The 14,973-nt window shown below is 56.7% G+C and overlaps 2 protein-coding genes across 4 annotated transcripts; both read right to left on the reverse strand.

Annotated features, from left to right (window-relative positions):
• Window positions 1-446: 446 nt before the first annotated feature.
• On the reverse strand, window positions 447-5,622 carry NOL12 (nucleolar protein 12). Of its 2 annotated transcripts, none has more exons than XM_040233348.1 (6): window positions 5,429-5,622; window positions 4,014-4,119; window positions 3,691-3,739; window positions 3,037-3,179; window positions 1,623-1,720; window positions 447-1,315 (listed from the first exon to the last, which is right to left on the reverse strand). In XM_040233348.1, the coding sequence occupies exons 1-6, from the start codon at window positions 5,509-5,511 to the stop codon at window positions 1,150-1,152; spliced, it is 645 nt and encodes a 214-aa protein (XP_040089282.1). In that variant the 5' UTR covers window positions 5,512-5,622; the 3' UTR covers window positions 447-1,149. The 2 variants fall into 2 exon arrangements, with proteins under 2 accessions (XP_040089282.1, XP_040089283.1); XM_040233349.1 differs by lacking the exon at window positions 5,429-5,622 and adding an exon at window positions 4,213-5,332.
• A 3,383-nt stretch (window positions 5,623-9,005) lies between these two features.
• On the reverse strand, window positions 9,006-12,788 carry LGALS1 (galectin 1). 2 transcript variants are annotated; one of them, XM_040233354.1, is made up of 4 exons: window positions 12,175-12,788; window positions 10,799-10,881; window positions 9,545-9,716; window positions 9,006-9,207 (listed from the first exon to the last, which is right to left on the reverse strand). In XM_040233354.1, the coding sequence occupies exons 1-4, from the start codon at window positions 12,181-12,183 to the stop codon at window positions 9,061-9,063; spliced, it is 411 nt and encodes a 136-aa protein (XP_040089288.1). In that variant the 5' UTR covers window positions 12,184-12,788; the 3' UTR covers window positions 9,006-9,060. The 2 variants fall into 2 exon arrangements, with proteins under 2 accessions (XP_040089288.1, XP_040089289.1); XM_040233355.1 differs by having other exon boundaries at window positions 10,799-10,878; window positions 12,175-12,746.
• Between the last annotated feature and the right edge of the window lie 2,185 nt (window positions 12,789-14,973).

Raw genomic sequence — 14,973 nt, forward strand, 5'->3', positions numbered from 1 at the left:
CCTTTCCTCCAGGAGCCCCGAGTGCAGGGGCGGAACTTGCATTCCCTTCACACACACTCAATAGCTCACCAGCTTCACAGGGGCCGAGAGCTCACCCTTCAGCCCTCTGCAGTCCTGGTGTCAGGGCTGGGCACGGCTCCCTGAATCAGGGCAGCACCCAAAATTCCTGGGCGCTGGTCCAAAACCACAGGAACCAGTCAGCGCAGGCAGGGTCTGAATCTCCAGAACAGGTGCTCCGGCTGCCCACCCTCACACCACACCCACATGCAGCAGGCGGACCTACACCCTGCCACCAGCCCAGCTCCGTCACTAGAGCGGGGAGTGTGACACAGGTCACTCAACTGCTGCAACAAGGCTGGTTTCCATTGGCTCTGAAGCCACACCTGGAAGAAGTGTGAAGAATTGGCAGCCCTCACCGAGCACCCGCCAGCCACGCTTTCAGTGAGGAGAGAGAGATTTTCCTTACAAATGACTAATCACTCTTTTTTTGTTGGGCTGTCTGGGAGCTGCTGGAAACCTACGGAAGCTGTCCAAGTTTGGGGGTGAGAATATTCTAGGACTCCCCATCTCCACTCCTTTGATGTCAGCTGAGGAGACCAGCGAGGCCAAGGGGAGAGACAGGCCCAACGTCCCAGCTAGGAAAAGGCAGAGGCCATCCCTGCTCACCCACCAGCCGGAGTTCCAGGGCTGCAGGCAGACTCTGCATCTGCCAGGGGTGGCGCTGGGCTTCACCCCATCAGGGGGCCCAGGCCTAGCACCACTTTTGCACACCTATAGGGAGAACTGTTGGACAGCGAGGGTGATCCACGTCTAGTTTCCACCCCTCCAAACGCCTGCCCTTGGTGTGTGGCATCAGAGTCAGGGACAAACCAACTACACATGTGCTTAGTTTCACAAATCTGATGAAGGTCCAGGGAGGTTCACATTTGGGCAGATGCCCCAAACTTGGTCCCCGGAGGCTCCTCCTGGGGGAGGCCAGCTCTTAGCTGCCCACACCTTCTGGAGTCCAAACCCCAGGCTGGAGAGGTGCTGGCCTCCCAAGCTTGGGCTGTAGTCATTGCCTGGGTGCAGGCTGGGTTATGAGATAGCCCAGCTGAAACAGGACAGGTCCTTCCTGACAAGCCTGGTGCCTGGCCGGGGTCTCAGAGCTCACTCCCTGCTGTGCCGGGCTTTGCCTGTCAGCCGGCGGCGCTGTGTCTTGCTGGTACGAGTGGCGCTTGGGGGCTTCTTGGTGGTGTCCTGGGCCCGGCGAAGATGTTTCTTCTTGACCTTCTTGCGACTGTGTGCATGCAGTGAGGCCATGAGAGAGGAGATCCTATGGGAGGAAGGTTGGTGAGGCCTGGGCCTCGGTTTACCCTGGGGAATAAGGTATAGGCGGAAGGTTGGGTTGGGGGGTGCCTGACAGCCTAGCTCGTGCAGGGGAAGTCAGGACAGGCCCCAAATCCCATTCTAAAGGCAGCATGCTCTGTCCCAGAGGGCCTGCCAGCTCCTCAGCTCACAGCTACAAAGGTCCTTTACCCCAGGCACCTGCCCCACACCACCCACCATGGGCCAGCGGGAGGTGACTGTCACAATGCCAGCCATAGGAGCAGGCTCACAGGGGAGGACAGGCCAGGGCTCACCGCTGGGACAGCAGAGGGTCTCTGGACTTCCTGGGTAAGGCTCTGGTCGGCTTCTCCACGGATGACACCTCCTCCTCAGGCCCAGAGCCAGCCCCTTGCTAAAGAAGCACAGAACAGGAGTGACGGATCACAGGCCTGCACCTACCTCCTGAACAGTCACCACTGTGCTGCCTCCCACGCCTGCTCGGGGCTCAGAAGGCGGCTCTAGGTGGGGAAAGGCCACATGTGCCCTGAAGCAGGAATGACATGGGGCAGAGCTGGGTTCTGAAGTCCACCGCCATGGCCCACAGTGGGCACGCTCCAACACTCGCAAACGAAAGAATTCTAAAATGGAGACAAGACTGGTCTTTGCATCAGACCAGACAGAAGAAAGGGCTTCCCTGGTGGCTCAGACAGTAAAGAATCTGCCTGCAATGCGGGAGACCTGGGTTCAATTCCTGGGCGGGGAAGATCCCCTGGAGAAGGGAATGGCTACCCACTCCAATATTTTTGCCTAGAGAATCTCATGGACAGAGGAGCCTGGCAGGCTATAGTCCATGAGGTCTCAAAGAGTCAGACATAACTGAGCAACTTTCACACACAGGTAACAAACGGAAAAATAAGCATCAAACACAAACTAAGTGTGAGCTCAGAAAGGATATAATTAAAGCAGTGGCTCTAGAACTTAAAGACACTATAACCCACACAAGGGGATGTGGTTTACCTGGTAACTAACTATACATATGTGTGTGTGTTAGTCACTCAGTCATGTCCGACTCTCTTTGACTCCATGGGGTGTAGCCCGCCAGGCTCCTCCATCCACGTGATTTTCCAGGCAAGAATACTGGAGTGGGTTGCCATTTCCTTCTCCAAACTATACACATTCTTGCGCATAAATCCCTATACAACCCAGACACAAGCTTAACTGAAACATACTTTCATAAGACAACACCTGCTGGGATGCTTCCTGATACTTTTGATACTGTTTCCATTTTTTTTTTTTTAATGCTGGTTGGAACTTGCTATGACTCACACCCCACAGGTCAGAGCAGAGAGACGTGTCTTGCAGGGGTAGCAAGCACAATCAGCTGCTCTTGAGGGCTTCTAGTGGACTGACCACCCTTATCCTCACAGTGACCAGGCAAGGCAGCTGCTATCATCAGTGACCCCCAATGTACTGGTCAAAGGAAGAAGCAGGCGAGACAGAGAAACTTGCCCAAGCTCCCACAGCTGCTCATGGCAGAGCTGACCTCTGAAGCCCCAGGGTTCAGGGCTTTGGTCCAGGCCCTGGAGGGTTACCCAGAGGAAAGAGCCCCTTGTACTGGAATCCTTGACATGGACCAGCTCCTTGCCATGGACCAGCGCTTACTGACTCGCTTGATAAGCCAGGCTGACCCTGTGTCCCTTCTTCCCCCAGGCTAGGAGGGAGCCCTACCTCAGGCGTGGGCAGGCCGAGCAGCCGGGCCCCTGAGAGGTCCAGGTCGCTGATGGTGGTCACGGTGACTGTGTGGTTGGGGTGGTCGTACTGCACCGACTCCGTCTTTGCCGTCACCAGCCGGTCTAGCTCATCAGCCTCATCTGTGCAGGGTGGGTACAGGACCAGGCCTCAGCCCCAGGACACAAGCAAGCAGGCTCCAGCACACACCCCACCCCTGACTCCAGCCCTGGAATGTAACAGCCCCCTCTACTCTATAGAGTGGCACCCAGAAGTCACTGGCTCCAGAGCCTGGCCTGCAGACAAGTGCTGGAAATGACCCAACTCCTCCCTTCATGCTCCAGAGATACCCCAGACCACCTGGTCTCCACCTGGACCCCAGGAGCTGCTGCCACCCCCAGTCCCTCCAGGCCTCAGAAACTGGGCTTTCTGCTCAGGATCCGTTTGCGAAGAGGTCTGGGTCTCCTCCTGGTCTCTGATCCACTGACATTTAGAGGTACCTGAGGACACCCCTGGCTCCTAGGGCACCACCAAGATCCCTGAAGCTAGGGACGTCAGCTTCTCTGCAGTCCTTGTACCCCTTCCTTTCCACCCACCAAGGGATAAACTCAACCGACTGGCTATTCTCCAGGTCAGGTCAAGGACTGGACTTACCCAGAGCCTCTTCTCTCTCTGCCAGCATCTTCAAGTATTCCTGGTGGCGCTGAAACCGAAGGGAAGGCAATATGATGAGTATGGCCTCTCAACCCAGACACTGCTCCCCTCCAGGATGAGTAAGACCATGGCTTGGAGGGAAAGATCAAGGGATCTTACCCTGAACCTTCCCCACACCTGGACCATGGCATCTCTATCTGCATAAACTGTACCCCAGGCCTGCTCGTCCCCTCCCCTCAGCCCTGCAGGGGCCCCTATTCGGGCCATTGAGGCTGCAGGTCCCCTGGGAGTCAGAGACACTTTCCTGCCCTCTCCCTCTGCACCTCTTCCCGGAGCTTCTTCTGCTCCTCCTTCAGCCGCTGCTTGATCTCCTCAATGGCTGCCTTCTTCCGCTCCACCTTCCTCTTGTGGAAGCCTGTCAGGTACTCCCTATAGCAAAGAGGCAAGAGAGACAATCAGGACACAAGGAAAGAAGGGCTCACTCCAGGAAGGGTGGGGCGGGGGAGCTAATACGGCACTCACCATGTGCTAAGCACCATTCGAAAAATGTAAACGTATTAACTCATGTAATCTTAACAGCATGCATACTGGGTGGTTATTGTTGTTCAGTTGCTCAGTCACGTCTGACTCTTTGTGACCCCATGGACTGCAGCATGCCCTGTCCTTCACTATCTCCTGGAGTTTGCTCACGCTCAGCTCCATTGAGTCGACGATGTCATCCAACCATTTCATCCTGTCACCCCCTTTTCCTCCTGTCCTCAATCAGATACCCATTCCCAATTTACAGATGGGAGACACTGAGGCAGAGAAAGGTAAGATGACTTGTCCACGGGGGTCAGAGAGTGTAAGGTTAGGGAAAGAGAGGGAGGTGCTGCCTCTCTCCCCACTCGCTACCCTCCTGGGCTCTTAGTTGCCAGCAACAGGGCCAGGTGGTGGGCATAGGCTGAGAGCCTTTGAACCTAGAGCAGGTGAGGGTCCCTTCTTCACTGGCAAACTCTATTCCTCAGTGAATTAGGCCGCTTGAAGTGGGGCTTTCAAGGCCACCCTCACCCAGACCTCCACAAACTGTCCATTGGACCAACACCCATTTCCCCAGGACTCCGCCCCTCGACTCGTCTGTAGGTCTTGTTGATGCCTCCCTGAGTTTCCTGACGATGCCCCAGCACTTCCTTCCCCACGCTCCATCTTACCTCAGCCCCTCTCATCTTACTAGATCCGGCCGCACCATTCCTATCTGTTCTGGGGCCCAACACCAGGCTTTTCGCTGACCCACTACCATAGGTCCAGGTGGCACTCTGAGTGGGGCTAGACCAGACGCTAAGGCTTAGAGGATCGACTCAAAGGTGCGGAGGCCTTTGTTTCATTCGCTAATTATTCATCCAAAACAGCTGAGTCTACTGTGAGTCTATGGGATCGCAGAGTGTCCGACAGGACTGAGAGACTGAACACCACCAACTGCGAGCGAGACCGCCAGGCTGGGGAGGGTGAAGCCCGCCCTCGGGCCGCGGACACAGCATCACAAGGCAGCCTGGGGAGCAGAACAGCGACGCGAGGGCGGGGCGGGCGATTCCAGCCCTCCGGGCTGGGGGGGCCCAGAGCAGCGGCTTCCACCCGCCAGGGCCCCGCACCACGCCGAGAGGGCGGGACCGGAAGGGCCCTCCGCGTGAGCGTTGCGGACAGACCCAGCCTCGGCCTTGCCCGGCGGCCCGAACGGGATCCGCTCAGCCTTGGCACTCACCGCCGCTTCTCCTCGTCGAAGCTCAGGATGAGCCGCTGCCGCCTGTCATCGCCATCTCGCTTCTTCTTCTTGTTGCGGCCCATAGCAGGTACACTTCGGCGGCGCGGATTCCGCGAACCAAAGGCACTTCCGGTTGTAGGACGGCCAGCCTCCCGGAAGTGCTCCGCAGCGACGCTCGGCGGTTCCGCTCGCCGGACCCCGCCTTTTAAAGGGGCCGCCCTGCGTTCCTCCCGTCCCTCTCTTCTTGTATAACAGGCGGGATCTCTGCCCCCGCCCCTACGCTCCCCGCTCCCCGCAGCTGAACAACAGGGTGATGAACAACTGTCTCTCCGGCCCTGCACTGCCACTAGTGGCCGTGCCGCTTGCCATCCTTGGCACCCTACTGGGTAGAAGCATTGCCTTGGCTGCAGTGGTGCGCCCCGCCTTACCCCCAGCAAGATGCCCGGCGAGAGGCCTTCCTTGGAGACTCAGAGAGGGGAAATAACTTAAAGTCAGCTCGTTCTCAAGTGGTGTGCAGCGTCACCCCCGATTGCTGCCCTGTGTATGGAGTGCTTCTGCCCTCCTAGAACGTCCGGTCAGGTGCAGAGACTGGAACCGAGTAAGAAGACAGCTGCTCTGTGGTTTGTGCAGTCGGCCCTCGCAGCCCACCCAGCTGGAGCTGCCAGCCCACGAGGGGCTCAGGGAGGCCACATCTGCGAAAGTTCCCAGCGCAGAGTGAAGCACGCCACCTCGGGCAGGTGCTGTTGTTCCAAACTCTTCCCTGGGAGTTCCAGGTCCCCTTTACTCCAGGGAAATAGATGTGGGACTGGCAACCCCACCCAGACTCCAAAAGCTTGAGAGCCCTTTGCTGCAGTTAGCTCACAGTCTAACACACTTCCCTTTTGTATCACTTTCTCCTTGTAATTATTTTTATGTTCATTGAGCATATTTTTATGTTCAGGCACAGCAAGAGATGGCACATTTTCTTAATAGAAATGATGATGAAGGTGGTAAGCCAAAGAATTAACAGCAGCTGCCATTTAGTTCTTTGCACAATTATCTTTTTTTTTTGGTGTGGCTGTGCCACATAGCATGTGGGATCTTTAGCCCTCCAACCCGAGATGGAATCCATGTCCCCTAGAGTGAAAGTGTGGAGTCTTAACCACTGGACCGCCATGGTCCCTAAATGATTATCTTTTTTGAGATATGAGTACCATTATAATGAGGCTCAGTGAGGTGTGGTCACTTACCCAAGGTCACACAGACAAGAAGAGCAGGTGCTGAGGGTAGAGCCCTGTCATCTAAAGACAGAACTCTGCTTATTGTTTCTCTGGACCCAGTTTCATAGGCCCTTGGGACACACGGAGTCTGAAAAGAGGTGAAGGGAACCAATGTTTACAGAGCCCCTACTTTGTGCTAGGCACAATGCAGTTCTCCACATTATCTCAGCTAATCCTTGCAACAGTCACACAAGGTGGATACTAGTATTAATGCAATTTGATAGGGGAGGAACCAGGTTCAGAGAGGTTATGTAACTGGTCCAAGGGCACATAGTGATGGAACTGGGGTTTGAACACAGGTCTATTTGACTCCAAGCCCAGTTTCTTTCCTTCACAGTCAGTGATCTCTCTCCTAATCTGCCCCAGGAGCTTTCCTCTGCCTGATTGTAGTCCCAGTCCTGGTATATTGTGCGTTCAGCCAGTGTGGGGAGAGTAAAGTAAGGCGAGAAGGAGGCAGTCAAGGAGACACTTTCTCCAGTGTCCAGCAGAGGGCGCCCCACCCACAGCCAGACTTCCAAAGCTGTCTCTCTCTGGGTGGCCACTTGGGTGCCCCAGGAGAGCCTGGAGATTGGGTGTGGCTCAAGGCAGCTCCCAGCCTGTGTGCTCCATCCTCCGAGGTCCACATAGAAATGTGTCCTGCAGCAGACCCACTGAGATGGGAGTGATCCACCCAAAGGGGCCAGTTGAAAATAATAGCCTGCATTTTACAGGTGAGAAAACTAAGGCTGGGGGAAACAGACCTATCCAGTGTTTCACAGGTGATGCTAGCTGTTCTGGAGACTGAAATTAGCCAAGCTCCCACCCCACACACACCTCAGGAGGCTGTCCTGGGGTTTGGGGGTTGCCTGCTGAGGTTCTGATTCTAAGCCTTTTGGGAACACTGGCTCAGTCCCCAGGGGCTGTTTCCCAGGGAGGTAGGGGCCCTACAGGAGGGAGCAGAAAGGAAAGGGGGCAGAGGAGTGGTCAGTGTGCAGGGTTGCCCAGCAATCAGCTCATGTCCCATCCCTTGAGACAAATGAGCATGACGGAGCTGGGTGAAGCCTTGCCCTCCAGAGTAACACAGCATGGCTGGCCTTGGAAAGCACATCCTCTGGAAACGGGCAGAAGGGCTCATGGAGGCCTCATCACAAGCTGTGTGAGTCCCCTGCACTCCTCTGCTCTGCAGGGAAGAGGCTGTGTGTAGCAGGAGGCCTACCTGCCTCTATTTCTAGGCTCTCTGCAGGGGCTAGCATTCCTCTGCCCCCATTCCTCCTATCAGAAATGGGGCAGCAGGTGGTGCCAGGGCCATCGCCCAAGCCCATCTTCCCATTGTTGGGCTAAGGGTCCTGAGTTTCCAGACTGGCACCCTGGTTGCCCTTACACTCCAGCATTCAAGGGTGTGGCCAGGCACCACAAAGCTGGGGTGCTTGGGGAGCCTCAGAAGGCTCAGCTGGGCCTGGTACAGACCATGGAGTCACCACCCAGAGCCTGTTTCCTCCCCTTCAGATTCAGGGGATAAGATCTCAAGCGATAGTGGGGCAGGGACGGGTGTACTATCCACTGCGTGCTTGTCATGTGCCAGCCCTACGCTTGTCCTCCTTCACACTTCATATCATCCTCACAGCAATCCTGGGAGAGGCTCCGTGCTATCCTCCCCGTTATATACATGAATTAAACAGGCTCAGTGAGGTCAATTAAGGCCCAGAAGGGCACACAGCTGGTTTCCCCGCACTGTATTTCAGACGGCTTCTTAGTTCATGAAAACAAATGAGGGGGCCCCAGGTATTCTTCCCTCTACCTCCCTCTGTGCTGCTTCAGATACCATGGCATGAATCAGCCTGTTCTTGCCTCTCTCCCTGTTTTCATTTATTCAACACCTTTTGAGCATCTACTGTGTGCTGGGGTCCGCTGAGTTGGGAACTGTTTAAGGGTAATGACTGGGGCTTATTTAGTACTGAGCTCACTACTGGGTACTGAGCTTTCTGTTCAGCCCAGGGGACCCAGGGGAAGAAAATGTCTGTAGTCTGCCAGGTTCCTCTGTCCACGGGATTTTCCGCGCAAGAATACTGGAGTGGGTTGGAAGCCTACTTAAGAGGTATAACATCACGGGAGTTCCCTGGCAGGTCCAACGGTTAGATGCTTTCACTGCCATGGGCCTGGGTTCCATCCCTAGTCAGGGAACTGAAGATTCCATGAGCCACATAGCAGCGCAGCCCCACCTCCCCCAAAAAGGTATGCATCAAGGTAGTGAATGAAAGTGAAGGAAAGGGCAGAGACAGGGCTTGGGGGAGTTGGTGGAACCCTCCTCTTCCACATCCACACACACAGGAGGCTGGATCGGGGGAGCACAGGCAGCTGCCTTTATTGGGGGCCATGGGCTGGCTGGCCCATATGTCACTCAAAGGCCACACACTTGATCTTGAAGTCACCACCTGCAGCCAGGTAGTTGATGGCCTCCAGGTTGAGGCGGTTGGGGAACTTGAATTCGTATCCATCAGGCAGCTTGATGGTTAGGTCTGTGTGGTTGAAGGAGACGCATACCTAGGGGTGCAGAAGGGCAGTGAGCATGTGGACCCCACAGAGACCCTTGACTCCACGGCCACAGCTGCAGCATGCAGGTCCTAGGCCCTCCCAGGGCCCTTTCCTCACTCGGCCCTGACAACAGCCCTGCGTCATGGGTGAGGCCCTGAGGTTGGGAGAAGGGGATATTGCTCACTGAGGATCACACAACTGGTGAGGGAAGGGCAGGGAGCTGGGAAGGGAGAGGAAGGGGGACCGGGGTTGGAGGGTTGGGACCTAGGTCTCTAGCCACTCAACCCAGCTCTGCCCCAGCCCATCCAGTGCCCTGATCCCCCGCCGCCCCCAGGCCCCAGCCCACCTCCGCGACACTTCCAGGCTGGAAGGGGAAGGCAGATTCCCTCTGCTCGGCCCCCCAGGCCCCAGCGTCCTTGCTGTTACACACGATGGTGTTGATGTCCCCATGCGCTTCGAAACGAGGGTTGAAGTGCAGGCACAGATTGTTGTCATCTTTGCCCAGGTTCAGCGAGAAGCTAGGGGGTAACAGGTGGGCTTGAGGCCACCCCCACCGGCTACAGCCCCCTCAGACCCTCTCGTCTGTGCTACCCAGTCCGTGTGAATGCACCTCGCTGGGGAAACTCACTGAGCTGAGAAGCAGGAAACCTGGATTCTAGCTGTCTCCCTGCCTCCTCCTTGCTATGTGCCCCCGAGCAAGTCCCTGCCCCTCTCTGGATCTCAGTATCCATATCTACACAGCGGAGGCTGCACAAAGAGGATCTCTTAAGGGTCTCGCTATGCTGACAGCCAGGACTCTTGCAGACATGAATGTGTGTCCCAGCCCCTTTGATCAAGGTCAGAGACTCCCTCCAGATGGCGTCTTCTGGGAGAGCAACTGTCCTGTCCGTCTCGTCTATCTGTAGCCCTGGTGCCCAACACGATGCGTGACACACAGCAGGTAGGTGCTTAATAACTGCGGGGCTCATGAACATTTGCTGAGTGGAGCTAACAGCAACGCCTATCTCTGAGGGTTTGGAAAGAATGGCACAAGTGGTGCGCGTGAAACCTGCGGCTCTTTTATACGGTCAGCTGGTCATCATCGTCACCGAGAGATCCAGCATTGCACCTTCACACAGCAACCTCCCCCCTCCATGAACTAATTAACAAATAAGGCTCAAGGCGGTGGGTTGACTGATCCAAGGTCACAAGACTCCGGAGAAACTAGGCCAGCTGGCCGAATGAATGATGAGTTCAGGAAGAAGTGAAAGAAAAAAAAACGGATCTCGGAAGGCGGGCAGCAAGGGTGACGCCCTTTCATCCCTTCTCCCCGCCTCCCCAGGTCCCGCCCACAGCAAGGGGCGGGAGGAAGGCCAGCCGAGGTAGATGACGAGGCCGCAGCTGGTTCAGTTTAAGGGTGAGACAATGGTGGGGGCGTCCAGACCCCGCGGAGAAAGTGACTCATCCAGAAGACACTGCCTCAGCGGCCGCGGACCTGAAACCTGCCCCCGCCGGAGGGAGGGGCGGGCCCAGCCAGCCACGCCCCTGACCGGGCCCGGCTCCTCCCCCGAGCTGAGCCCCCGCCCCTGCCGCCCGCCGCCCCAGCCCTCGTCCCCCTCACCTCTTGGCGTCGGCGGCCACCTCGCCCCGCACTCTGAGGCACTCCCCAGGTTTGAGATTCAGGTTGCTGGCGACCAGACCCTGCTAGACGAGACCCCGCCCAGCCGGGTTAGAGGATGCAAAGGCGGGGGCGGGGGGTGTCTAGAGGGGTGGGTGGGGATGAAGGGGTGGGGTCGTCCCCTGTTTAGGGTGCTCTGACCAGGCCGACCTGAAGCCTGAGGAACCCGGCTGCAAGTTCTAGGCTCTCCTTCTTTGTGTGGTCCTGGGCAAGTCCCTACTCCCAGCTGGGTCAGTTTCTTGTCTGTAACATGACTGAGATTCTAAGAAGACAGGATCTAGAAGTTTCTGCCATTTAGCCTGGGTATCTTAGATGCAATGTCTAGCCTAGGAGGTGGAGTGCTGTCTGCTCCATTGTCTGCCTCGCTGAATAGATGGAGAGAGTCAGCCTCCACATGGTCTCTGCGAGTTAGGGGCAAAGGAAGGCAAGTGAGGCTCTCTGTACATCTGCTGGACAGGAAGAGGCCTGGAGCTGGGCGGTGTCCACCATCCCCTTCAAGCCCCTCTGTGCAGAGAGGGACAGGGGCTGGAGAGGAGTCCCCTAAGGCCTCTAAGAAGGGAGAATGGGCCCCGGGGTAGGAGCCTGCACCCTGGCTGGTTCAGGGTTAACAAATGCAAATGCAAAGCTTAACTGGTGTGAGTGGTTCCTCCTGCCAAAAACTTGAGTCCTGTCCCTCGGGGCCTGCAAAATATTCTAGCTTGCTCCTTGATATCCCTTATCACACCGACACACCCCTGCTAGCCTGGAGGAAAGGGTCGTAGGGCACTCTCCCCCAACCTTCGTCTGACCATCTGGACAGAATCACCCACTGCTGCGGGCTAACCTATGCAGGCTCCCCCCAGGGAGTGTGGCTCAGATCCTGGCCACTTTTCAGAGCTCTCTGGAGCACAGGGTGACTCTGCCCTGGCCCAGGGACTGGGGACAGCTGCAGGGGGGAAGGGAGAGGAGTTTCTATGCGGTGGAGGAGGGGGAAGGGAGAGTGTCCTGGGCACTAAGAGAATGCTCCCCCCGCTCTCATGTCCAGTCGGCCACACCCTTTCCACTCCCACTTCTCAAAAGAGCTGCAGAAAGTCAGACCTTGGCAGAAATAATTGTGCTATCAGACTCTGGAGGAATCCAGAAATTTCTTAAGCCAGAGAAGGCCTTGGGGGACTTTGGCCCTACCCTCATTTTACAGACACGGCCACTGAAGCCCAGAAAAGACTTGTTCAAGGCCGCACCACGGGAACTAGAACCCAGATCCTGATCTACCCTCGCTCTCCCCGGCTGAGCCCCCAGACCATCTCTGGGCCTTAGGGTGGGGGGGTCCCCATACTCACACAAGCCATGATTGCAGAAAGAAGGATGTTCCTGGAGCTTCGTCACCAGCTGTCTGAAGACTGCAGGAGAAATGGGCTTTGGGCCGCTCCCACCCGTTTAAGTGGACCAGACCCCGGTGAGTCCCGCCCCCTGGATGCTGAGCCAATTGTAAGGGGGGCCACAGGAGGCGGAGTTAATGGAATTTTGAAGCCAGTTCTGGAGCAGAGATGACCAATCAGAGTGGAGACCCCCCTCCCCCGCCATTCCTTCTTAGCCACTCCCACAAGGTCCAGGGTCCACCTCCCAATTCTCCTACCCCTTCCCAAAATTGTGCTGTGGCAAGGATTGGGGGAAGCCAGTGGAAAATAGTTTGAGGATGAATTAGGTCCAAGAGTTAGCGAGAAGAGGGCCAGGGCTAGCTGGCTGAGCTGGGGGGATACCCAGAGAAAACAGCTGAAGGGGTGCAGGGACCCTCGAGAATTAGATCTGGGGTTCAAGAGGCTCTTCCTTGGCAGGGGCCAGGGCGTGGCCCGCTCTGGGCGCCTCTGCAGAGGGCCTAGGACCCATTAACCACAAAGCCCTGCCTCCTCCGGAAACAGGGATTGCGGCTGCTGCTCTGCTCTTCACTAGCGTTAAAGAAAGGCTGGGCCGGTGCCAGGCTTGAGGCTGCCGCCCAGACTCGGGACTCAGGCCGCAGGCTTTGGCCCTCCCGAGGGCCCTGCTGCGGATCCTCCAGGAGCCTCTGCCTAACAGCTTCTGGCCTGTCCAAGAGGGTCAGGCCTGGAAGGAGGCCCAGGGTGAGCCAGGCCATAAAAAGTTGGGGTCCCGGGTCTGTGCCCCCGCCTCCATTCTTTCTCCCTCTGACGCCAGGCACAACTTCTTTTCCCCATCCGTTTAGCAGGTATTTTACCGAGCACCTATTATGTGCCTGGCCCTGAGCTGGCCTCAGAGGATTCAAAGATGAAGCCCTCAGTCCCTGCTCTCAAGTAGCTCTCTGTCGGGGGCAGAATTTGACTGTGAACCTAATTAGGAAGTAGCACGATGCTGGCTCTGGAAGAAGTCATGAGCAAGCACTGTGGTGGGGTGGTCCAGAATGGGAAGAATGTGGGTCTTTCCTTTTTTTGGCCACCCCACGTGGCATGCACGATCTTAGTTCCCTGACCAAGGATTGAACCCGTGCCAACTGCAGTGGAAGGGCAGAGTCTTAACCACTGGACTGCCAGGGAAGTCCCAGAAGGTCCGTCTTCAAGGATGGGTGAAGAAGCAGGGACTGGCATTCCAGCATGGGCACAGAAATGAGACAGCACACGTCTGGGGAACTGTGAGCATCTGGGCAACTGTGAGCATCTGGGCGTGGCTGGAGTTCAGAGGGTGCTAGGGAAAGATGGGGTTATGAGGCTGGGCGGCCAATGGTACTGGATCATGAAGGGCCTCACGGAGGGGTTTGGGTATTGTTTGATCTGAGGGTGCTGGGGAAGCCACAGAAAGTTATATGAAGATTGAGTAATGAGGCCAGATTTAGACTGCAGGGGAAATCACTGTAGTAACAGACTTGAAGGTGGGTTCAAGGGGCGCTCACCTCACGTTCAGAAACCAAGTAGAGAGAGGAGCATGGGGGGCCCTAGGTGGGTGGAGTGGGGGCTTGCTAAAAGAGGCGCCAACAGGACCTCCTTCACACCACTGTCCCCCTTCGGAAATCACCAGCACTCAAGAGCTCAGAGGATGTGGACCAGGGCTGACTCACATCTAGAGGCCCTGCCCCAAGCTCGCTGCCTCCCCAGCCCCCATCCTCCTCCAGAGACTGAGGCCCACATTGGCACAGGAGGAGAGGGGAGGGCAGCGGGCTGAGAGGCAGGCCCAGAGAGTGAGCCTCTCACTCCTCCTCCTAGACCAAGCCAACTGCCTCAGAAACCAACCAGCAAAAGTGCTTCCCTTTTTCCTCCAGGGCCTCCCTCCAAACCTCCGCATTAGGGAGGGGTGGGTGGTGCCCAGCTCCACTGCCTTTCCTCTGTGCTTCCCCTCTGAGGCCCACAGCCACCCTCTCTGCCTGGACAAGGAATGAGGGTATTTCAGAAGGAGCCCTGGACCAAAGCCAGAGAAGCTTCAGATGCAGTCCCTGCCGTGACAGCCATCAGGTGGACCTGGCTGGCTACTCCCCAGTGGTGGGGCTCTTAGGGCCTCAGGAGCTGCTCCTTCATTTTCTCCCCCATCCTGGAAGATGGGGTTCGGCATCAGGAAGTGTATGTTGTTGGATAAGGGCTGCTTTACTCTTCTGTGGCATTTGGCCTGCCGAGGACTGGTAGGGAGACGAAATGGGATGGTGACATGGGGTGGAGGGCCCCAGAAGGCCCCTCTGGGAGTCTGGAGACTCAGGTTCTGGTGCTAGCCCTGTCATGCCCTCCCAGGGCATCCCAGCAAGTTGCTTCTCCCTGCTTGCCTCGGTCTGCCTGTCTGTGAATTGGGCATGAGCAGCCCTGCTCTCTTGCACAAGGTTAGCGCAAGGTAGAGTTCAGGTCTGTTGTATATCCTTAATAAATGATTCTTTTGTTCATAGAGTCTCAGAAGGTTTTTGCCTTCTTCTTTTATCTTCTTCCAGACTGAGTTCACCTTCCTGGGTCAACATTTCTGGGAGGCCGCCCTCTCACCCCCATGTCATCCCTAGGTAGTCCCCCTATCCCCAGGCTCTGGTGGGGCGTCTCTACAGAGTCCAATGTCCCCTATAAAGAAGAGGGACTGTGTTTTTCTGGGGGTGGGGGGCAGGGACAAGCTGCTTTATACCCCCCCACCCACCCACAGTCTTCAGGCCTTCTGCTGGTGGC

This window comes from Oryx dammah, unplaced genomic scaffold (genome assembly GCF_014754425.2).
Source record: "Oryx dammah isolate SB20612 unplaced genomic scaffold, SCBI_Odam_1.1 HiC_scaffold_29, whole genome shotgun sequence".
Classification (NCBI taxonomy): domain Eukaryota; kingdom Metazoa; phylum Chordata; class Mammalia; order Artiodactyla; family Bovidae; genus Oryx; species Oryx dammah.

Bases quoted from the DNA above. Each gene is read 5' to 3' on its own strand.
- NOL12 (XM_040233348.1), bottom strand. From the start codon at position 5,511: ATGGGCCGCAACAAGAAGAAGAAGCGAGATGGCGATGACAGGCGGCAG. The intron at 3,740-4,013 runs GTGCAGAGGGAG...CTTCGGTTTCAG, and splicing joins AGAAGAAGCTCCGGGAAGAG to CGCCACCAGGAATACTTGAA. The intron at 1,721-3,036 runs GTAGGGCTCCCT...GTGCTTCTTTAG, and splicing joins TCGGCCTGCCCACGCCTGAG to CAAGGGGCTGGCTCTGGGCC.
- LGALS1 (XM_040233354.1), bottom strand. The intron at 9,717-10,798 runs GTGAGGGGGACG...GTTACCCCCTAG, and splicing joins GTGGCCGCCGACGCCAAGAG to CTTCTCGCTGAACCTGGGCA. The intron at 9,208-9,544 runs GTGGGCTGGGGC...CTGCACCCCTAG, and splicing joins AGCCTGGAAGTGTCGCGGAG to GTATGCGTCTCCTTCAACCA.